The sequence below is a fragment of the Phoca vitulina genome, unplaced genomic scaffold, assembly GCF_004348235.1.
Source record: "Phoca vitulina isolate PV1807 unplaced genomic scaffold, GSC_HSeal_1.0 scaffold20, whole genome shotgun sequence".
NCBI lineage: Eukaryota > Metazoa > Chordata > Mammalia > Carnivora > Phocidae > Phoca > Phoca vitulina.
In genome coordinates this window covers 16,557,875-16,582,788 of record NW_022589723.1, presented here as the reverse complement: position 1 = coordinate 16,582,788, position 24,914 = coordinate 16,557,875, and the positions used below count along the sequence as shown (strand labels likewise).

General features: G+C 38.2%; 2 protein-coding genes and 1 non-coding gene across 3 annotated transcripts in view; 2 read left to right on the top strand and 1 right to left on the bottom strand.

Moving 5' to 3' along the window:
- SHC4 (SHC adaptor protein 4) overlaps positions 1–24,914 on the top strand; it is a 129,082-nt gene that overhangs the window by 54,546 nt on the left and 49,622 nt on the right. The window contains exons 3-4 of the mRNA XM_032417435.1: positions 12,905–12,968; positions 16,353–16,472. Coding sequence (XP_032273326.1) covers positions 12,905–12,968; positions 16,353–16,472 — 184 coding nt within the window. The remainder of the gene's footprint in view (positions 1–12,904; positions 12,969–16,352; positions 16,473–24,914) is intronic.
- LOC116640884 lies at positions 14,797–14,902 on the top strand. The gene has a single exon (XR_004301101.1). It is a non-coding gene; the product is annotated as a U6 spliceosomal RNA (small nuclear RNA).
- On the bottom strand, positions 21,115–22,986 carry EID1 (EP300 interacting inhibitor of differentiation 1). Its single transcript, XM_032417436.1, has one exon. It carries the CDS (start codon positions 22,783–22,785, stop codon positions 22,210–22,212), a length of 576 nt encoding a protein of 191 aa, XP_032273327.1. The 5' UTR covers positions 22,786–22,986; the 3' UTR covers positions 21,115–22,209.

Here is a 24,914-nt window from a genome sequence, read left to right as displayed (position 1 = left end):
AGAGAATGCAGGTCACTCTGCACCACCTGTGTTCTGGGGGCAATGTGAGCAAAGATGTTCAGGACCTCCAGATGCCCTCTGGTGAAAGCCCTTCCCATAAGGAGATTGGCGGGGATGAAAGGGTGGGGGAGAGGAGAGGATTATACCAGATATCTAGCCCAGCATATGGAATGACTGAGTTGAAGACAAATTTTCCCCCAAATGGAACGTCATCAAGCGTATAGGCAGTGTGGCCATCCCTACCCTAGCTGCTAGGAGTAGGTGACCTAATTCCTTAGCATTTACTAGCACAAGCATCTGCTTGAAACTGCAGAACATAGAACCAGGTATCCTGTGCAGTGAGACCGATAGAAGTTTTAATCAACTTCGTGGTGCATGGACCGATCTGCCTCAGAATCACCTGGAGGCTCCTGGGCCCCACTCCAGACCTATAGAATTGAAATCGCCAGGAATAGTCCCAGGAGTCTACATTTTAACCAGCATCCTAGTTGATTCTTAAGAACTTTAAAGTTTAATCACTACCTACTTAAACGGTTATGCTGTTAAATTTTTAGCAGATATGCAGGCATTAGCTGTCCTACCATTATTTGCTACAGTGGACTCAACTGGCTAGACCAGTTATTGATTCCTCTGAAGTGGGCACACACACATCAAAAAAAAAAAAAAAAAAAAGAGGGACTTACCAGGTAAAATCTATAATACATATGCTAAATGGCCTTTCAAATAACCAGAGTTATTTTTTTCAAAAGCAGTGTGGAAGTCATATACTCATCCTACCAATTACCGTCTTGCTCAGTGGTATAGATATCTCAATGGCAAACTGTTTGCAAAATCTTAAATGGTGCCAATCTTCTTTCTTTGAAGATAGGCCTACTTTTTGGAAGTAGATAAACGTCATTTGGAGTGAAATAGGGTGGATAAAGTGGATGATTAAGTTAGATCTGTTTTGGATTTTTAAAAAATGAGCTTTGACTTATGTGACCAGACTGTGTATCAGTTCACTCTTTCACTCCCAAAGACATGCCTTCATCGTATTTTGAATATTTTGTCCAAAACAGAGTTGTTTTAGAAAAGTCCAGTTTATCCCAAAGTAATGGAAAACAGTTCTTTGGATTTACAAATTTCAGGGTGTTTTGTATGAAATCAACCCCATTTCTCTCTTGTCATTTTCATAAGGCTTAGACACTTAGAAGGTGTTTTTGTGGGTGTAGGTGTTTGCATTTTGAAATATGTGATTCCATTACACAGGAAATCATTGTGGGGATAGGAGAAAATCAGCACTTCATTTCTGTTCACCACGGACACTTGCGGGGGGGGGGGGGGGTCCTCTCGCTTCAGTCAAGTGCACTTGATGGGGCAACATTTGCCTCGGAGCCAAAGGGCAGCATTGTGGAGCACACAGGACAGCTGTGTTCTGTGGTGGCTGAGCTGGGTAGAATTGCAAACGTACTTTAGAATCAGATTTTAAATATAATTCAAGTTGGGCAGAGAGGTACGATAAGTCAGTATGAGACTAGAAGTTGTGGGCAGTCCTGAAAGGTTTTATTTGGCCGTCTTGGGACTTGAAGTGCCTATTTCTAAAGGAAAGGATATATTTTATGGGCTGTGTCTACCCTCGTAGAGTGCAGGGGTGATGCCCCTTGATAACAGCACAAAGGGAGTTTGAAGCTATCCATTTTCTACCAGTCTGTGGGCACTGACTGTATTCATTGTGTGCTTATCGCCATGGAGGCAGGCTCATGTTCTAAAGTGTCTTGTCTGAGGGCTTACACAAATTTTTGAATGTCTTTAATTTCACCAAGCTGAACAAAATTGAACACATAGATCAAGGGGCCTTGATCTTCTGCAGGCAAAGTTTTCAAAAAAGAAGGTACTAGTTTCCCTAAAACAACAGTACAACGTTGTAGGGCTTGAGATGCTCAGGAGTTCCTTCATCCATCGATTTGAAGGCATCTGAGACATCGACAACCTGTCCCGTGGACACTGTGAACGGATTTCTTGGAGGAGTCATGCGGGAGAGGAAAAGTAAGGGCAAGTCCCTTGGGAGATACAAGGAGATCCTGGGGACTTTGTTTTGCCTAATTATTTTTGAGTTTTATTTGGGAGAGGTTTTTGCTGTGATTAAAATTTATTCTCATTTCTATTTGCCTGGACAAAATTGAAACCACTCCTTCTCTGTGTGTGTGGGGGGGGGGGGGGGGGGGGGGTGTGTAGCAGGAGGTGGGAAGAGCTGCCTTGAACCATTCCACTGGGCCTTTTGCCTAGTTTCATGTTACACATTTTCTGGCTTTCCTATTTACTGAAGAACTGCATTTTGACATTTACGAGAAACAATCCGTCCGACAGCCCCCCCACCCCCAATTAATCGCTCCACTTTGTCTTTGTCTTGGGTTGTGATATTGCCGTCCAAACCTAAAACAGGGAGGCGGGGGGGTAGGCAACTTTGCTTCCAGAAGAGCTTAACTGTTTAAGGGTTAAAGACACAGAAAAATTATAACTTAAGTACTGTCATGGCCAAGGGTTGATGAAGAAAGGTGGCTTTGTTTGGATGATTAGTGTGGACTCTGTGAAGACAGACAAAATATCTTTTTTTGGTTTTATGGTGTAGGCTGGGTTTTATATGCTTAAAAGCAAATCTTCCACTGCATTCTCATTCTCTTACATCAGCCCACTTCTCCCCTTCCCTCTCATGTGGCAAAACAATAAACAAAGTGGCCACTGTTGGTGCCATAGGGCGGTTCTCCCTCTTTCTTTCTAGTGCAGGCTCCCAGAATGGAAATCGTGAGCCATTTAAACTGTGAAAGTTCTGCTTCTCCAGGAGAGGGCATTTGCTGAATGGTTGCTAGCTGGAGAATGTCTCATGACGAGTCAGTCCCAAAAGGGTTATGCAGAAATGCGGGCTGCATAGGCAGCTGGGATGGTGGGGACACCCCCAGTCCTGGGAGAAATCCCTTGCTCGCTCTGGGGTGCTCTGTTTTCTTTTTCTTCTGCATTTGTAAAGTGTCTGAGGGTGTGGCTGAAACTCCAGAAAAGCATTGAAAGTACTTTTTGTTCTTGAAAATGTTACAGTTAATCTCTGGGTCCTGGTCTGAGGGAAAGAAAAGATCTTTGTGAAGAAAGGCAACAAAATGCAAGCATCTATCTCTTCTCTGGCTGGGGTTGCAGATTTGTTAGCTCTGATATCAGTGGAGAAAGCGGAATTTGAGAGGTTATTTTAAAGCAGTGGTTCTTAGCCTGGGATCTCTGGATTCCCAAGAGCCCCACAGATGGTTTTCTGGGGGTGGTGGTGAGGGGGAGGAGCGGATCCTCTAGAATTGAATAGAAAAGTTTGTATAGACAGACCTTTTATTGGAGAGAGAGCCTGTGACTCTCTGGAGTCTCAAATCCGAAAAAAAAAATTAATAATAATTTTCTTTTTTTTTTTCTTCTTGTTTTATTGTGGTAAAATATACATAACATAAAATGTACCATCTTAACCATCTTTAGGCGTACAGTTCGGTGCTATTAAATACAATCACATTGTTGTGCAGCCATCACTACCAGCCAACCCCATAATTCTTTTCATCTTGCAAAACTGAAACACCCCAGTCCCACTCCCCCCAGGCCCTGGCAATCACCATTCTACTTTCTGTCTTTACGAATTTGACGACTCTAAGTACCTAATGTAAGTAGAATCATGTAGTAGTTGTCTGCTTGTGACTGGTGTATTTCACTTAGCATATGTTGTAGCATATTACAGGATTTCCTTCCTTTTCCAGGTTGAGTAATAGTCCATTGCATGTATATATCACGTTTTGCTTATGCATTCATCCATTGATGGACACTTGGGTTGCTCCCATGTTTTAGCTGTTGTGAATAATACTGCTATGAACGTGGATATACAATATCACTACTTTTTATTTTTTTATTTATTTATTTTTTTTTAATATCACTACTTTTTAAAAGCAAGTTCATAAGCACAAGTTTCTCCTGTTTTTTTTCTTTTCTTTTTTTTTAAAAGATTTTATTTATTTGACAGAGAGAGACACAGCGAGAGAAGGAACACAAGCAGGGGGAGTGGGAGAGGGAGAAGCAGGCTTCCCGCTGAGCAGGGAGCCCGATGCGGGGCTTGATGTGGGGCTTGATGCGGGGCTTGATGTGGGGCTCGATCCCAGGAATGTGGGATCATGACCTGAGCCAAAGGCAGACGCTTAACTACTGAGCCACCTAGGCACCCCATCTCCTGTTTTTCTTTTGAGTAGAGTTCTATATCTAGAGATTTTCAGAATCTGTAATGCTTCCAAGCATTGACTTACTTTAAAACTCCTTTTTTTATTAAGGTATAATTGACACACAATATTATATTAGTTTCAGGCGTACAGCATAGTGATTCGACACTTGCGTACATGGTGAACTGATCGCCACAATAAGTCTAGCCACCATCTGCCACTATACAAAGTTAATACAATATTATTGACTATAGTCCCATGCTGCCCATGCTGCACATTACATCTCATGACTATTTTATAATTGAGGTTCGTACATCTTGATCCCCTTCACCCATTTCACCCCTGTCCCAAGCCCCTCTCCTCCGGCAAGCACCAATCTGTGCTCGGTATCTATGAGTCTGGGTTCTGTTTTGTTTTGTTTTGTTTTGTTTGTTTTGTTTTTAGATTCCCTATGGAAGTGAAATCATGCTGCATTTGCCTTTTCTTTTTTTTTATGGTTTCACTTATTATTATTATTTTTTTTTTTATTGAGTATTTGCCTTTTCTGTCTAAACTTATTTCACTTAGCATCATAATACCCTCAAGGTCTCTCCATGTTGTTACAAATGCAAGATTTCACTCTTCTTATGGCTGAGTAGCATTTCATTGTATACACACACACACACACACACACACACACACACACATACCCCTTTATCCATTTGTCCTTCAATGGATACTTAGGCTGTTTCCATATCTTGACTATTGTAAATAATGCTGCAATGAACCGAGGGGTGCATATATCTTTTCAAATCGGTGTTTTTGTTTTCTCCTGATAGAAACCCAGTAGTGGATTTGCTGGATGATATGGTATTTCCATTTTAAATTTTTGTAGGAAACCCCATACTGTTTTCCATGGTGTCTACATCAATTTACATTCCCATTAACAGTGTACAGGGATTCCCTTTTCTTCATATCCTTGCCAATATTCTTATTTCTCGTCTTTTTGAAAATAACCATTCCAAAGGGTGTGAGGTGATATCTCATTGTGGTTTTGATTTGCATTTCCTTGATGATGAGTGATGTTGAGCATCTTTTCATGTGTCTGTTGGCCATCTGTATGTCTTCTTTGGAAATTGTTTATTCAGATCCTCTGCCCATTTTTTAATTAGATTATTTGTTTTTTATTATTGAGTCCTGTGAGTTCTTTATATATTTTGGATATTAACCCATTATTGGTATATGATTTGTAAATATCTTCCCCCATTTAGTAGGTTGCCTTCTCATTTTGTTGATGGTTTCTTTCACTGTGCAGAAGCTTTTAATTTGATGTAGTCCCATTTGTTTATTTTCATCTTTGTTTCCCTTGCCTTTGGAGTCAGATCCAAAAAAGGATTGTTAAGACTGATATCAAGGAGCTTATAGTATCTTGTAGGAGGTTTATGTTTTCAGGTCTTACATTCAAGTTTTTAATCCATTTTGAATTAATTTTTGCGTATGGTGTAAGATAGTGGTCTTGTTTCATTCCTTCGCACATGGCTGTCCAGTTTTCCCAACACCATTTATTGAAGAGACCATCCTTTCTCCATTGTATATTCTTACCCCTTTGTCATAAATTAATTGACCATATATGTATATGTTTATTTCCAGGCTCTCTATTCTGTTCCGTTGATCTATATGTCTGTTTTTTACACCAGTATCTCACTGTTGTGATTACTATAGCTTTATAGTATAGTTTGAAATCAGGAAGCATGATACCTCCAGCTTTGTTTTTCTTTCTTAAGATTGTTTTGGCTATTCAGGGTCTTTGTGGTACTACATAAATTTAAGAATTATTTGTTTTAGGGGCACCTGGGTGGCTCAGCTGGTTAAGCATCGGACTCTTGGTTTCAGCTCAGGTCATGATCTCATAGGTCATGAGATGGAGCCCGCATTGCATTCTGTGCTCAGCAGGGAGTCTGTTTGGGATTCTCTGCCTCTCCCTCTGCCCTTCCCCGTGCTTGCGCATGGGCACACGCGCTCTCGCTCTTAAATAAATAAATAAATAAATAAATAAATAAATAAATAAAATAAGAAAAGAATTATTTGTTCTAGTTTTGTGGATGTAGACACTATCGAAAACAGTATGGGGTTTCCTTCAAAAATTTAAAGTGGAAATACCATATGATCCAGCAAATCCACTACTGGGTTTCTATAAGAAGAAAACAAAAACACCGATTTGAAAAGATATATATACATGCCACTGGTATTTTGATAGGGATTGCATTGAGTGTGTAGACTGCTTTGGGTACTATGGACATTTTAACAATATTAATTCCTCCAGTACATGAGCATGGAATATCTTTCCATTTATGTGTGTTTTCTTCCATTTCTTTCATCAATGTCTTACACTTTTTAGTGTACATGTCATCACCTTCTTGGTTAAATTTATTCCTAGGTATTCTTTTTGGTGTCATTACAAATGGGATTGTTTTCTTTTATTTTTTTAAAGTTTTTATTTTAATTCCAGTTAGTTAACATACAGTGTTATATTAGTTTCAGATGTACAATATAGTGATTCAGCACTTCCATACTATACCAAATGCTCATCACAGCAAGTGCCCTCCTTCATCCCCATCACCTGTTTCATCCATACCCCCTACCAACCTCCCCTCTGGTAACCATCAGTGTGTTCTCTATCTATAGTTGAGAGTCTGTTTCTTGGTTTGTCTATCTTTTTTTTTCCTTTGCTTGTTTGGTTTCTTAAATTCTGCATATGAATGAAATCATATGGTATTTGCCTTTCTATGACTAACTTATTTCCCTTAGCATTATACTCTGTAATTCCATCCATGTCATTGCAAATGGCAAGATTTCATTCTTTTTTATGGCTGAATAATATATATATATATATATATTCCAAATCCTCTTTATCCATTCTTTAGTCAGTGGACACTTGGGCTGCTTCCATATCTTGGCTATTTTAAATAATGCTGCGGTAAATACAAGGGTACATGTATCCCTTTGAATTAGTGTTTTTGTATCCTTTGTATAAATACCTAGTAGTGTGATTGCTGGATCACAGGGTAGTTTTATTTTTAACTTTTTGAGGAATCTCCTACTGTTTTCCACAGTGGCTACATCAGTTTGCATTCCCACCAACAGTGCACAAGTGTTCCTTTTTCGCCACATCCTCTCCCCAACACCTGTTGTTTCTTGTTGTTGATTTTAGAGGTTTGTTTTCTTGATTTCTCTTTTTTGATAGTTCATTATTAGTATATAGAAATGCAACAGATTTCTATATATTAACTTTGTATCCTGCAACTTTACTGAATTAATTTATTAGTCCTAATAATTTTTTGGTGGAGTCTTCAGGGTTTTCTATATATAGTATCATGTCATCTGTAAATAGTGATAGTTTTACTTCTTCCTTTCCAGTTTAGATGCCTTTTACTTCTTTATTATTATTATTTTTTGCCTAATTGCTCTGGCTAGGACTTTCCAGTACTATTTTGAACAAAAGTGGGGAGAGTGGGCATCCTTGTCTTGTTCCTGATCTTAGAGGAAAAGTTTTCAGATTTTCACCACTGAGGATGATATTAGCTGTGGGTTTGTCATATATGGCCTTTCTTATGTTAAGGTATGTTCTCTCTATACTCAATTTGTTAACAGTTTTTTTAATCATAAATGGTTGTTGAATTTCATAAAACACTTTTCTGGATCTATTGAGAAGATCATATGATTTCTATCGTTCATTTTGTTAATGTGGAGTATCACATTGATTGATTTGCAGTTGTTAAACCATCTTTACATCCTGGAATAAGTCTCACTTGATTATAATATATGATCCTTTAAACGTATTGTTGAATATGGTTTGCTAATATTTTGTTGAGAATTTTTGCATCTATGTTCATCAAGGATATTGACCTCTGATTTTCTTTTTTTGTGGTGTTCCTGACTTTAAAATTCTGAGTGAGTGTGCCCATGCATACATGAGCATGTTTGCCCACATGGGCATACAGCTGGGCTCTGGATGCTCTTTTCTTCCATGAGGATATAACAGCCAATGTGGAGAAAGCAATGGCTGGGAAAGGACTAGGGTCATCCATTGGAGCTTTTTCTGGAATTGACCCCTGCCACTTTGCCCTATTCCCATGCTAGTTTACTCCAGGCACGTTGGGTAAGGATTGGCCAAAAAGGAACCCCTCACTGTTGAAGGAATGAGCAAGGGAAGACCTGATATTCTTTTCCTGGTCCTGAAAGTGTGAGACTCCCTCCTTTTCGTGCACCTGGCAGTATGGTCACTCCCTGAAGAAGTGTAGGTTTTGAATTCAGACCTGGATTTGTATTCTACCTCTCCCACCAACGGCTGCATTATTTGGAAGCAGTTATTTAAATTCTTTGAACTTTAGTTTCCTCATTTGTAAAGTGGGTATAAAATAGCTATCTTGAAATGACATTTTTTAAAAATTTATTAGACATCTGGTTTATTCAAACATTAAACCTACTGAAGATAGAATTAACAGAGCTCAAGGAGTAGGGGAAAAAACCTATCCAGCACCTGCTTCACTGCAAATTTCCTGGGGACAGAATTTCTGCGTTCTGTGCTACAGCCTCATCCTAAAGCATCCTCATGTGCTTGATATCGATTAACTTGAATAGGAGATGAGAAACTTTCTGTACACTCAATTTGGCAGGTAGCATTAGTGGTACAACTTTCAGAAACATTCTTAGGCACAAGAAAAAGCACTGCCTACAGTGAGAATCTTTGATAATCAAAGAAAAGAATGTCACTAAATATAATCTTACAAATAAGAAGGAAAATACACACACTTTTGCCAATGGACTGCTTTACATATCAGGAAAAATGTCACAATGAGATCTTCTATGAAATTAAAACACTAATTGTTGTACTCAACTTTTAATCGATTCTGAAGTTATTTTGTGGAATTAAAATTCAGAGAAAAAGAAAATTGATTTAAGCTAAGTGGAATTTAGGGAAGAAATGCAGAACTAATAAGGAATAGTAGCTGCACTTCTTTGGTTAACTCATTAAAAAAGTGTCAAACATTTTCAGTCAAATTTTATTAAAAGAAAAATCAGCAGATCACCATTACAATTCAAGAACCAAGTCTAAATATGCACTTGACAATAAAGCACATTTGAGTATAGAGTGAAAAAAGTTTTCCAAAAAACTGTCAAATGTATCCTCTCCAAATACCCAAATAATCACTTCTGGAGGTCTCTTGTTGAGTGGAATCATAATGAACTGAAGATTGAAATGATATTGTTAAGAATAAATGGGATGATGTACCTAAGGTGTGTAGTACTAGGCGAAGCCATATAAATAGGAGCTGTTCCTTCATTAAAATCCAGGCTCCCTGCAATGGCATTGTGTATCATTCTAAAGGTAGGGATTTCTATTGTGAAAGCGTTGCTAAACCTGGTCAAGATTTTTATTCTTTATGAAACTTTGGAGAAAGGAAATAAACAAGTCTACCAAATAAACTGAAAAAATAAATCTGGATTTAGCAGCCATAAAGATGGAGGAGTTAAAGGCTAAGCTGGGATGGGACAGAGATACAAATAAAGAAGATCTTTTCTTATCTGTAACACGAACATTGACCCATCTCTGTGTGGGTGTTGGCAAAAGAGAGAAAGGCTATCACTCTTCACTGGGACACCTTGGACATGCCCTCACATTTTCACAGCAGATGAGCAAAACTCTTGCTGAGGAACTTACTTTGCATTCTTTCAATATTTTAAAAGATTATTTATTCAATCAACTGCACGGTGAAGGGAAAACATAACATTGTTTACAGCTAAATATCAATAGAATAAAAATAGGGAACAACAAACCACACACACAAAAAAAACACCTAAACCAAGTCATTGTTTATAAGCTCTCTCTATATCACTATTTAGACAGAATTAATTTTATGTAGCTGCTACCAAGGTGTGTATACTATTCCATGTTCTACTCTTTTCCCACTAATTTATATAGACCCTTATTTCTATAGTCTTCACACGTAACATTCCAAGTGGAAATATTTATATTGATAAGTTTTATGTCTATATCACAAGCTATAGAGTTGGTTTTTTACTCTAAAATAGGTGTTTATTCTATATACTTACTCAATGCCATTTCAATACAAATTCTCCTCCCCTTGTCAAAAGCTCTGATAACAATTAAGAGATTTATCATCTTTTACCAAATCACTCTCTAGAAAGACTGTATTAATACTAATCAGGGCCCCCAGCAATGGATAAGTACCCTTGAAGTGGACTTTTCCCCATATTCCCCAACAGTGCATTTGTAATTCTCTTTTTTGCTAACTTAACGAGAGTGAAGTAAGTATCTCGTAGTTGTTTTGATTTTCAGTTTTAAAATTATGATGAATGTGAACATTTTCCTGTTTTTTAAAACCGAACTATTTCTATCTCTTTTGTGTGAATTATCTAATCCGGAGGTTGGCAAACTATGGCCCTTGGGCTAAATATAGCCAGCTGCCTGCTTTTAGAAATAGAGTTTTATTGGAACACAGCCATGCTCGTTTGTTTGCACATTGTCGACTGCTGCTTTTGAGTTATAATGGCAAAGTTGAGTAGTTGTAACAGAGCAAAGGCTAAAATACTTATTGTTTGGCCTTTTACAGAAAACGTTTTCAGACTCTCATCCTATCTCTCAGCTCTTTATTCACTCTTGTTCTTCACTTTATGCTCCACAATATCAAAGTATTTGTAGGTCCCCTCCTATCATGATAATTTATATTTTCGTGGCTCTTCCCTCTGCCTGGAATTTCCATACTCCACTCTGCCAGGAAGGTTCATCCTTCCAAATCGTCCTCAAGAGGTACTCACGCCATAAAGCACTCCTTTTAATTCCCATTTACAACGCTACTTTTTGTTGGATGATATTGACTGTGTGAGAATCAAGAAGACAATGCCTGGGAAAGCACTTTGTAAAACTACAAGGTGCTTTATAAAAGTAACAACTTCTAATAATAACTGTTGTTATACTTGCAGCATCAACACACATCTTTGTTTCTACTTTTATTTCAAACCATTTACAAGGAGCTTTTTAGACCAAAGCACCCCGGTTGGCTCTCATGGAGTAAAGGTTCTGATAATACCTTTTCTATAATCCCTCTTTATTAAATATCAACAACATAGGTGCCTGGACTAGTTATTTCGGCAACACCAGAGGCTAATTCAGATTAATTATTATGTGTCTCATCAATTATTGAATAATCATTAGGATGACTCAGACATCAATCAACAAACCAAAGAGCCTAGCTCTCTGAGCAGTCCTTCTGTTTCATCCAGAGAACAAACGTTGGAATCCTATGGAAACCATAAATATAAAATCCTGAGAAAATATGCTAAACCAAAAAGCCATTCTCTGTTTTGGTTACAGGAAATTATGCAAGTCAGACAAGAGAATACCTTGGAGAAGAGTTTCATATATTCGCCCCCCCCCAAAAAAGAATCTGAACTAAAACACACATTATAAATCTAAAATGGTGCCTAGAATCTTTGGGAATTCTACTTATCTTTCCAAAGTGTCTACTAGAACACTGAGAACATAGATCTGCACTAATATATCTATATCTATATATCTCTGTGTCTGTGTTATATATCTCTCTCTGTAGATAGAGAGGGAGATAGATTTCTTTAGTGGGTCTGCATTCCTCTGAGTGTTCCTCCCCTCCTTTAGGAATCAAAAATATCTCAAAGAAAATATTTTCATGAAGTATGTATAAAAATTGTAATACAATGTTGCACGTGCGCCTATGTGTGTGAACTAATTCGGTTTGCTAATTTAAGCAATGATCTCCAGTGAATCCAGGTAAGAGCTTAGAGATGTGCTTTGTGCAAAGTTTAATATATGGGTTGAAAGCCACAAGGTTATGGCTCAGATTACACTGAGTGAAACCTCCGCCCGTTGTGAATGCTGAGTTCCAGAGACAAAAGCTCTTAGTTATAACTGCATTTCTGGAAAGGAGGGCGCCGCTCTGCTCACCACTTCCATTAAGGAACAACTTCGTATTTTAGTGGTGCCTTTCTCTCAGGAAGTATGATACAGGGTAAGGTATATATATATATATATATATACATATATATATATATATATATATAAGCAAAGGAGGAAATTTGTTATTGATTTTCATTTCTACTCTGAAATTACGTGAAAGCTCAATGGCTTGTAGCAGTATCTCGGTCAATAAGGCTCCATTTGAGACCACCTTGAAGTTCAATTCTCTCCCAGTCCTTTTAAACTTCCTCTGGGGTCAGATTCTTTTGTATTTCATCATCTTTGGTGCTGAGATACTAGGAAGCTTTTTATTCATAACACCACAGAGAGGATTTTGCTAAAAGTAAAACCGAAGTGTTCCCAGACACCAAAGTTCTACCCCTCCTTTTTGATTACAAATCAACATTGCCAAACACCAAACCTAAAAATCCAAGGAAAAAAAGAGATCAAGAAGGTGAATAGTAGGACTCCTTATTGTAAAGTGATTTTTTTTTTTTCACATTAGGGTGTTGCTGGGTTTTGGGGGGGTTTGAACGGCAGAGGGACTAAGTGCAATGCTTTATCCCGTGGGGATAGGGGAAGGTCATTTATGCCAGACTCACCATTATGTGTGTGCACATTTTGTTCATAATACTTGTTAACGTTTATTGAACATTTACTGCATGTTAGTATGCTAAGTCTTTATATGGTTTCTGTTCTGTAGGGAAGCAATAAGTCGCCTGTGTGAAGCTGTCTCTGGGGCAAATGGAGCCATTAAAAAGCGAAAGGTAAATATTGGTATGGTTTTTTTGTTCTCTGTTTCTCTAACTAGGGGAAAGAGAATATCAAAATAGTTCATTCTACCATAGGAGCTAAAGTGCAGAATGGCCTTTACAAGTTGGTGTGATATCAGAGATGCACTGAAAGTTGGTCTTGTCTCTCACATTTTTCTGACTTGCCTGACACTCTCTGAAATGGTGATGTCTTGAGCGATGGAATGGAGAGAGCACCTGGGGTTCAAGTAAAAAAATCTGGGTTCCAGACCTGGGTGTTTACTTACCTTTGGGCCTGGTCTCTCCTCTCTCTGAGACCCCATGCTTGTTCCTGTAAAGTAAAGTTAAACCAGATGACCAGGGTGGTACCTTCCAATTTCAGTATTTTATAATGTATCTATTCTGCATTTTAACATTTAGAATTTTTAGACTCCTTGGCCCATTTTCAAATGGAAAGGTGGGTGCTGGTAGGGGTGAGATAGTAACACATGAGTAGAAGGAAATTTTCATGCTGAAAGAAAGCATAAGATTTGATGTTACATAGACTTGGATTTAAATCCTGACTCTGCCACCTGCTGTGTGATCTTGGACAAGTCCTTTCACCTTTGGGATCATTGGTTTCCCCAACTGTAAAATGGGAGAAAAGAGTACATACTTTATAGAGTTGTGTAGAATTAAATGAAATGGTGTCCACAGTGTCTGTCATATATTAGGCTTTCAATGGCAATGGTGGTTAGTATTATTGCTATTTAGTTGTCAACCCTAGAACATTTAGTTGTTTTGGAATGTGCAAAGGGGAGGTGCAAAGGGTTTTAAGATAACTATGTAAATCATGGCATTGTAGATTGTTTAAGAGAGAAGGAATTTTTAGAGATCTTCCAGTCCAGCCCTCCCATTTTGCCAGCTACTAGACTGGTTCAGAGAAGATTTGCCTTGAGTCACTCCGATGATGGTGAGCGCCAGCTATAGAAACCAGGTCTTCAGATTTCCAGCTTTGTGCTTTATTTCCATACCACCCTGCCTCATTCTTTATTAGTCTTCATTATTTTGCATAGGGCTGAACCCAGTGTCACCCAGAGTGACTCAGATGAGCCACAAGGCATGGAAAAACACTGATAAGTGGCCTTTGAATTCTATTAGAATTCCCTATTTACTAGTTTCTTTGACAAAACCCATGGCCCCAAAGTAGCCTCTGGCCTCCTCCTGCCTCTCATAACCTCTGCAAATAGGATGCTTTTACTGGATGGTCCCAACAAACAGGCTCACTCATTTAAGACTTTCTCCTTTCAAAAATAGGGAGTCCACACCCCAAAACAAAATAAAACAAAACAGATGAGGTTATCATCTTTCCAGAAAGTATACATGGAAAGAAAAATATATTGAGTTAATTTCCTTTGATAGCTAGCATTGATTGCATACTTAATACATGCCAGGGACCCTTTATGCACTATATTATCTTTATACTCTTTTTCCTCCCAATTTAAAAAATTGTGGTAAAATATTCATAACATAAAATTTTAACCATTTTAATCATTTTTAGGTGTACAGCTCAGTGATACTACATACATTCACATCATTGAGCAACCATCGCCCCTATCCATCCCCATAACCCTTCATCTTGTAAAACTGAAACTCTATACACATTAAACAATGACTTCCCAGTCCCCCATTTCTCCAGCCCTGACAACCACCATTCTACTTTCTGTCTCTATGAATTTGACTACTCTAAGTACCTCATCTGAGTGGAATCATACAGTATTTGTCTTTTTGTGACTGGATTATTTCACTTCATATAATGTCCTCAAGATGCATCCGTGCTTAGCATGTGTCAGAATTTCCTCCCGTGCTCATTTCAGCAGCACATGTACTAAATTGGGATGATACAGAGAAGATTAGCATGGCCCCTGGGCAAGGATAACATGCAAATTTGTGAAGTGTTCCATACTTTTGTAGCTGGGTGGTGAGCGTTAAAGAGGGCACTTGAAGTAATGAGCACTGAGTGTGGTACAGAACTGATGAGTCACTAAATTCTACCTCTGAAACTCATAATACAGTATATGTTAATTAAATTGAATTTAAATTTAAAAAAAGACTTTCCTCCCTTTTTAAGGCTGAATAATATTCCATTGTATGTATGTAACACATTTTGCTTATCCATTCATCTGCTGATGGATACTTGGGTTGTTTCCATGTTTTAGCTATTGTGAATAATGCTGCTATAAATATGGATATACAACTATCTATTCAAGTCCCTGCTTTCAGTTCTTTGGGGTATATAACAAGTGGTAGAATTGCTGGATCACATGGCAATACTGTTTTTGATTTTTTGGGGAACGGGGAACTGCTATACTCTTTTCCGTAGCGGTTGTACTATTGTACATTCCTACCAATAGTGCACAGGATTTCTATTTCTCCACGTCCTTTCCAACACTGGTTATTTTCTAGTGTTGTTGCTGTTTCTGCTTTTGTTTTTCACTAGTTACAGTTCTATCTAGATTTTCTATTTCTTCATGACTAAGTCTTGGTAGGTTTAATATTTCTAAGAATTTGTCTATTTTATCTAGGTAATCCAGTTTGGTAACGTGCAATTGTTCATAGCACTCTCTTATAATCCTTTTTGTTTCTGTTGAACTGCTAGTTACATCCTACCCCACTTTTGTTCCTGATTTTAGTGATTTGAATCTTATTTCTTTTTTTCTTAGTTCATCTAGCTAAAGCTTGGCCAATTTTGTTGATCTTTTTGAAGAACTTACTTTTGGTTTCATTGATTTTGTCTATTGTTTTTCTAGTCTCTGTGTCACTGATCTCTGCTCTAATTTTTATTATTTCCTTCCTTCTACTAGCTTTGGGTTTAATTTGTTCTTTCTTTTGAATTCCTTAAATTGTAAAGCTAGGTTCGTGATTTGAGAGCTTTCTTCTTTTTTAATGTATGTGTTTATAGTTATAAATTCCTCCCTTAGCACCACTTTCACTGTGTCCCATATGTTTGGTATGTGTGTTTTTCATACTTTTTTTAATGATCACAAAAAAACCTAGACACAAATTCTTTCTTTTTTTAGACTTCTGGTATTCAAAGGGCCTGGAGAGTTCAGCTAGCCCAAACTCTCATAGGAATTACTTTTATATAAAGCAGACCCCTACTCCCAACACTTGGGGAGAAGGGAATGTACCAGAAAAGTTCTGAGGGCTCAGATTTCACTACTTACTAAAAAAATTTGCTGCATTCCATTTTTTAAAACTTTTTATTAAAAAAAAAGAGGGATTCCATCTCATTTGTTTTGTGTAAAGTAAAATAGAGAGGAAGAACATGTGTTTTGACCCATTTTTAACACTTAAAAAGACTAATATTATTCTGTAACAAAATCCTTAACTTAGAGTGTTGTTTTGCTATTTTTAAAGCCTCCAGTTAAGTTCCTATCTACAGTCCTTGGCAAAAGTAATCTTCAGTTTTCGGGAATGAATATTAAACTGACCATCTCAACATGCAGCCTCACATTGATGAATATTGACAACCAACAGGTAAGATCATGAATGTCATTTATAGTTTAACATATGTATTTTTCTAGAAAAGTCTGGGCATAATAAAGAAAGTAAAGTTTCAGAGTGTGCCTTAAATTTAATAAGGCACAAGGGGAAAAAATCTGCCAAGGATTTATGCATAACAATAATTAGAACAACAGTATCATTAACCCGTCACTGGCATTTAACTGCTTGCATACTTGCCTCTACCTAATTGGCTTTGTAATAGGGACTAAGGTGCAAATAACATTGTAAAGACCATTTGGCAAATCAAATTCTTGAGTCGGTTGTTTATTACTTTCCACCAGTGCTCCCCAAAGAGAAAGCAATTCCATTTTCAGAACTAACAGACTGTGTGTTGGATGGATGGTACAAATGAAGGACAGAGAGGAAGGGTGATGTTAGGGCGAATAGTCTAGCAGACTGAAATTTAAGCATAAAACATTTTCTTCCAACTTTTAAGGTTGAAATGCTGTGTAAAATGTTATTACATAAACACAGTTTTTTTTCTTCTTTGATGATTTATGATACCATGGTATGCCTGAGTTCTCACTGTGAACCTTATTTCTCAAAGAACAGCGTCACTGAAGCAAATATAGAAGATAAACAGGCACTGGACTAAATGTGTACCTTCAACTAGGGCACTGTTTGACTTGCTTTCTTATTTTTTAAGCTAAATTCCATATATCAGGTTATTTATGTGTGTTAGAGTTTAATTCTTCTTGGTCTAGTATGTTGTGATTCGAGGTTCTTAACATTTAAGGTTTTACTCTATGGAGTACTGTTGATCAGGGACTCATGGAAGGTTGAATGTGTAGTTGGCTGTGATAAAACACCATGGGGCTTGGAGGTCACATGTAGGTTGAAATCCTGGCTCTGCCGCTAACAAACAAGTTACTCTATCACTCAATTTTCCCATTAGTGAAATGACATTATAGTACCTATTCACAGAGTTTCTGAAAGGATGGATTTAGCAATAGTATGTAGCATTGGGTTATTTAGAGGATTAAGTAAGATCATCAATGTAAATCACTTAGCACAGTGCGGTACCTATTATTATTTACTCAAACATTTTTCCTATTTCCTTGAGACATTTTCATAAACTCAGTGCTTAACAGGGAAAGCATATTTTAAAACATAAAATTATAAAATTTTCAGTAACATATAAATACAGTTATATACATTTTTGACTCCAGTGTTTTTGCCAAAAAAATTCACTTGCAGTTTTGAGGGCTGCTTTGTTAGTTCTAAGTTCAAAAGCAGAGTAAAATATATTGCTTCACAGTAGTATAAAACTCCATAGGGGAAAATGCTTAATATGAAATAGTTCAAAATAAATTCCTGTCTAGCTGGGTCCTGATTGGTTGTCCAAGAGAGGGGATACCATTGGTATGACGACAGCAGGACGTTTGAGGCTGTGCTTGGAAGGGAAAACAATCAGTCTTTCAGATGCTTTGCCCATAAGACGTTTGTAAATGTAAAATTTATTTTTAGTTTTCACCCATGTGTATGGTACCAAGGGTGCTTATTGCCTTGCGCTGTGAGATCTCATTGAGTATAGAAGCACTTGCATTATCTCAGAATTTTGTAGGGGAGGAAGAGTAAGCAAATCTACAGCCATCATGGTGATGGCCTTATGTGCAGAATATAACTAGCATTTTAAAAAATGGTTCTTTCTATGGGGTGACTGGAAGGAATGGGGAATTTAGGAAGAATAGGGTTGTGGTATGTGTGGTAGGGGCATAGTTTATTCTCATTGCTTTCTCTTCTACTACAATTTTTCTGGGCTACTGCAATTAGAGGGGGTATTGTCACATGCCCTTCATCTTTCTGGCAGAAAGAAGTAGGGACAGTGGGCATGGGTGGCTTCCACTACCAGTAGTTATAGCAATGAGTGTCTCTGGAAGTGAGACATCTTTTCTGCACTGGTGGCATGGTTATGTGTTCAGCCCACTGGTGGAGTGAGGACCAAAGTTAGGATCTCATTGACCTCACACCCAGGTGCTGATTTTTAAAAATAATTTTGAACCATTCTGCAGGCCTATGGGGAATGGTTTGGTAGTGGTGGCGATGCGGCGGGGGTGGGGGTGGGAGTGGCATAAAAAAGATGTGCAACTGCATCTGCTTCACTCAAGAAGCTTTATAAATCCCATCAAAAGGGCAAGTAAAATGTTCAAGGGAGGAAGGCAGCAGAGAAGCAAGCTTATAGTTGTACATGAGAGAATGATTTACTAATTAAATTCTCCTTAAAGAAAGCTACCCTTTGAAGTTCTAAGATAAATACCAAGAAATAGTAATGCCTCCCTTCCCCGCCCCCCAACTTCTAAGATATACTTTGGACTGAAAACATAAACAGGTTCAAGTTTGTAGATGCATTCATAGATGACAGAGTATTTATGGGTCACGCGGTTCACATTCATCTTCAGCCACTGAGAACGACTTCAGGATTATAAGCATTCACTCCCAGAAAATGTCTCAGAGGCAGAAAATAAAATTATATTAAACATGTAATGCTTGCAATTTTTAAAACTTACCATATTTTGGGGTGGAAAATACATTTTGGAAAAGCAAGTTTTAGGGATTTTTGTATATTTTAAAAATTCAAGCAACAGACTTGCTTTACATACTTTAATATGTTTTTTTTTTTTTTTAAAGATTTTTTATTTATTTATTTGAGAGAGAATGAGAGAGAGCAAGCACATGAGAGGGGGAGGGTCAGAGGGAGAAGCAGACTCCCTGCCGAGCAGGGAGCCCGATGCGGGACTTGATCCAGGGACTCCAGGATCATGACCTGAGCCGAAGGCAGTTGCTTAACCAACTGAGCCACCCAGGCGCCCAGTACTTTAATATGTTTTAAAAATTCAAGCAACAGACTTGCTTTACATACTTTAATATGTAAGGGACTTAAGCAAAAATGTCAGGCTCAAAAGCTCCCACTCCCACTATTCTTTACTCATATCTACAATCCTACCACCAACTCTAACAGCTAGTGAGATGATACTGAGAAGGAAAATAGAGATAAAGAAGGTAAAATAGGCAGAAAATGGAGACATCCTTTAGTCTCCATGAAGAGAGGCCAGGCAGGTAGTGCTTACTGTCCAGGGACAAGGAAAACAGTGGTGCAAGCATAATGATACATGGTGAGTGCCACCTGGCCTCCATGTTGGGGAGACAACACTGGGAAACATGGCAGTACAATACCTTCCCTACGTAAAGGGATATTGGATGCTTTTTCCCACATGACTATAGGTCAAGGGCTGCCAGATCTTCAACTTTTGGGGAAAAAAAAAAAAGATGGAAATCTGGGAGTTTTGCTGCACTCTCTGGGTTATGAGATGTTGGTCTTTAAAGAATTAAAATTTGAAGCATGAGACAAACAAAATAGATCTGTGTCCTTAGGGCAGCCAATGTAGGACAATCTATGCAAAAATTTATTATACGCATAGATCCAGAAAACTACACCCCCATCACCCTACATACTCACAAGGTTTTTAAAGTTCCCTCTCCCCATTCCATATCCCCACCCTCGCCCCTGTTCACAAAATAAGGACCAGAATCTCTCTAGAACTCCTTTCTTTAGTTCCCACTGACCCAGATTTGAACCAGTTAGGCTGGTTCCAATATGTGTTAACTTTAACCTTTAAAACAAGTGATTTTATGCTTTTAAAAGGGGTGTTAAAATGCTACCATTTTCTATCTTCAGTAAATACAAACAAGCATTAATTTCAGTAATCTCTCAGTTTACTATCCATTTTCCCAAGACCAATGAACCAACCATCAGGAGGGGTGCATTGTGGAGTCCAGGTCTTTCTCCCCAACATGAGCCTTCCAACCCAACAGGGAGTCATTTTCTTTTCCTCTCCTCTTGCTCCCTACTCAGTCCCAGAGAGGAACCTAATCACGCTTCCTGGTTTGAAGACCAGTTTTTTTCTATTTCCTGATATGTTTATCTGGAGGTACATGCAACTGGTTAGTTACCTGTGCCCTGGCATCCTACACCCCACCCCCAAATTCAGTTAATTCACATCATACAATTATCTATGCAGACTCATCTAGCTGCAACTAAGAACTGTTTGAAAATGCAATGAAAGTGAGGCATGGGAGAGGTTAAGTGCTAACATCTCACCTCCTATTATTTCCCTATCTATCCTATAACTTACCAAGCTAGTATTTAAATAATTATCACCCTCGTCTGTCCTCTACTTTACAGAAAAGAACCCCCCTCCTTAAACTAAAAGACAAGATCACTGTAACATAAATAAGGCTGAGTTGTGATGTATTGGATGTGTCCTTTACTGCCATAACGAGCAGATGGTACCTTTTTATTGATCAGACCTACTGAACACTGTTTTACTGGGCACAGCTTACTGACATTATTCTTATACAATTTCAGAACCTTAATAACCACAGCAAAATGCTAATAGGACAGCTTTTCTCAGCTGGCAAATCCTTTTATAGGAATTTGCCAAGTTTAATATCCACAAGTTAATTTATAAATCAGTTATTTGAAGCTGGAGCACTTTCCCTTATAGTAGTTAAATTTAAATCATAAAGTGGTTTCAATAATAAAATAAAATAGCACAATACAATAAAAAGTAGTGTTTAAAGTATGTGAACAATACTATTGGCCAAACAAACAAAATACACGGAACAAGAAATTTTATTATCTTGAATGCTGGTGCATAACCAATAACAAGCTTAATTAGAGGAGGACACAAAGAGGGAAACTTCAGATACTGAGGTGGATTTCTGGACAGGTTTAAAACTTTTAAAGGTTGAGGGCATAATTGTTCAGTCTTTTTTTAGATGTAGGGCTTTCTTTTTACTTGACATGTTCACTAAAACAGTTCTTATGCTATGAAGTTCAACCAAAGTCTTTCACCTGTAAAGTTAAATGAAAAACAGAAAGCGAGTAAAACAATTTCTCTATTATGTAAGAGTATTAGAAATAGTTTGTTTTGTTCTTTCACATACATTTTAATGTCTAAATTTGAAATTTTATTATGGATGTCTTAATTTTTGAGTTTTAAAAATGGTAAGAACGAATTTCCTTGAATTACAGATCATAGTATCTTTATAAATGATCAAGATACATGTACAAAGTTTCAGATGCTCTTGAAAACACATTTTGAGATACAGCACACATGATACGTATTTCTTTTTGGGTTTGCTTCATACCCAATTTATTTTACACGAAAAATTTAGCCTTTGATCACTGGCTTGGACAGACCACAAAGTGGAATCTTCAGAGTTCTCTCAGTAGGCTTTCAGTCCCAATGATTCAGACATATTGAGTCCTAAATTGGATGTATTAGTTACATTTTCTCATGTAATTAATATCACTGGGGTCTTGTACTGGTAGTTTGTCTTGGTCGTAACTTATTCTTGCAAAACCATCCCTTACAGTGAAATGTGAAAGGTATTTTCTCCAATGCAAGGAAAATAATCTGGATCAATAACAAAGTCAAAGCCACAGGTGTTTCAGGAACATTCTTGAAAACAGATTTCCACAGTCCTAAGATGGGTTTTCTTCTTCCTTAACAATTCTTTTTCGTAACTGTGCAGTCACTGCCCTATTCTATTCTGCAAAACAACAACACAAAAAAAAAAAATTTTTTTTTTTGAGGATCAAGTTTTTCATTGGCACGGTACGATCTGGATCTGGAATGAACCCAAAAGACAGTGGGAATGTTGGGTCTCTCCTCAAGTAGTTTCCTCCTCTTTTAACAGCACGTAATTACTCTCTATCAATAATCTCATCACAGCCGAGTTCTTCGGTCAGGCGATTGACAACCATAAGTGAAAAAAGCTCTTCGATAAAAGCCAACTGATCAAACGGGGTCTTCTCATAATGCATTTGAAACCCGCCATCCAGGGCTGCTTCCCTAGCTCTGGATGTTCTCAGAAACATCTTGTTGGCTTCTTCAAGGGCCGCTGATACTCTGTAGCCTGCACCACTCAGCTGCTCCTCTTCCGGATAATCATAGTCGTCCTCCCAGTCATCAAATTCCTCGCCCTCGTCCTCGCTCTCGAAGTCAGGGCCCGCGAGCTGGCCTGGCTGCTCCCCAGGGCTGGGCCGGTTAGCAAGGCCTCGCTCCCCCTGCGGCTCCGCCATTGGCTGGGCCGCCTCCTCCTCCATTGGGCCTTCCTCCTCGAGCTGTGGCGGGGCCCCGTTGCGGGAGGGGTTCGGGGATGGCTCCCGGCTCCCGCTGCCTACCTCCATCTGCGGAAGGTCACCCTCGCCAGGCATCACATCCATCTGCAGATCATTGCTCTCTTCATACAGCTCGGACAGCTCGTTCATTTCCGACATTGTACAAGCAGCTCCACCTCTCGCAAGGCGTTTTTGCAAAATCGGAGCTACGCGGACAAGCCGTTCTGCGCGTGCGCAAACGCCGTGCGCTTGCGTGACCCTGTGCGTTTGCGCGACCCCCAGACACCGCCTCCCGTTTGGCGTGCCCCTCGGCGGGGGCTGCTCACTGTTCCGCGGGGAATGGTGGTCCAGCTTTCGATCCGTTCAAACTCCCTAGCTAGACACTCTGCCTATAAGGGAGTTACTTAATCTCCCCTTTCTTAACCGTTCCGCTGCTTATGATGCTGTAAACTTGAAAATACGTTACGTGGCCTCTGTAACAACGTTTAATCCTCCTCCCCCTGCTCTTTACCCCTTCTGCTCTCTCCAGCTCCTCTTCCTCCCACCCCAGGCAAAATCGCTTCTGCTCCAAGGTTTTAACCCCCTTTCATCTGTACGATTAGGACTTCTAAATCCACACCTTCAAATCACACAATGTTCCCAACCACCGATCAAAATACTGAGAACTGATCCATTCAGCTCTTCTTCTGTTTTCCCCATTAAAAAAAAAAGTTAAATTCACAAACATATTATCTATCTCCTTAAAAACACATGTGCTGAAGAAGTACTTGGTTCCATTTATTTTCGCAGGAGGTAACTTCCCATTGTCATCAATTCGGTGTGTATTCTTTAAATCTTTTTCCTTTGCATTTATATGGATCTTTACGTCCTCGTGGAAAAATCTTAATTTTGTGTGTGGGCTTTTTGTTTTTGTTTTTGTTTTTGCATGCCTTACATAACTTCAATTACAAAACAAAAAGCCCCTCAGCAATGTCTTGAAGATTTAGCTTTATTAGTATACATAGATGAGTCTTTTTTTCCTAGCATTTCATTTGTATAGCTATACTATAGTTGACCTAATTATGCACAAATAATTTCCGATTTTTCGATATTATAAACTATGGTTAAATCACATCCATGTGCACCAATGTTTCTCTAGAACAAATAACCTACGAGTGGAAAGGCATAATTGTAGGGTATGCATACTTTAGGTTTTTTTTTAAGATTTTATTTGACAGAGAGAGACACAGCGAGAGAGGGAACACAAGCAGGGGGAGTGGGAGAGGGAGAAGCAGGCTTCCCGCGGAGCATAGAGCCAGATGCGCTGCTCTGTCCCAGGACCCTGGGATCATGACCTGAGCCGAAGGCAGACGCTTAACGACTGAGCCACCCAGGCGCCCCTGCATACTTTAGTTTTAACACACAGTATCAAACTGCTCTCCAAGATTGCTCTCCTCAGCAGTGTTTGAGAATATCCTTGCCAGACATGGTTTTGTTGAGCAATTTTATCAATTTAATGATATCTTGTTTTATTTTCCATAGCCTTGATTTCTTGGAGATTGAGTATTTTTCAATATGTTTATTGAAATTTGTGTTACTTAAGAAAATTAACTGGTCTTATTTTTGGTTTATTTCTTTTTGTTATTGATTTGTAGGAATTTCTTATAAACTATATGAGTACTTTGTTTTACATGTTGCAAATATATGCTCCCTGCCTGTTGTTATTTGTCTTGTTTCACGGGTCTTTTTTTTATACAAAAGTTTTAAAATGAGTTTTCCTGTAATCAAATTGAAGGGTTTTTTTCTATGTCTTTTTCTTTCTATTAAGATGGATTTTCCTACTTCACAGATCACAAGCATAACTTTTTATTTGTCTTCTAATATTTGAATAGATCTTTTATGGATAAAACATTTATATAAATACTATGAGGACAGGATTTGTTTATATATTTTTTACATGTATCCAGCTAACTCAGCCAACTCCACTAATTTAATCACTGTCCTTTTGTTGGCTGTTTGGTGCCACATTTGTCATAGACTAAAAGACAATGAATGTGTAAGTTTGTTTTTAGACTTTGTATTCAAATGAATTTCTGCCGTTTTATAGTATGTCTTGCTGACAAGGAAAATCTTCTCTCTTTGTTCTTTAAAAAATTGCCTTAGCTCTTTTGCAATTCTCCTATGTGAATTTTAGAAGTAGCTTGAAATGTTACCCAAATGACATAGGTGGAATTTTTAGTGGAGTTGCGTGGAATTTACAGATTAATTTGGGGGAGAATTGACATCTTTACAATATTGTCTTCTCATCC

What these genes read in the sequence shown, in the direction of transcription:
- EID1 (XM_032417436.1), bottom strand. Translation starts at nt 22,785, where the DNA reads ATGTCGGAAATGAACGAGCTGTCCGAGCTGTATGAAGAGAGCAATGAT.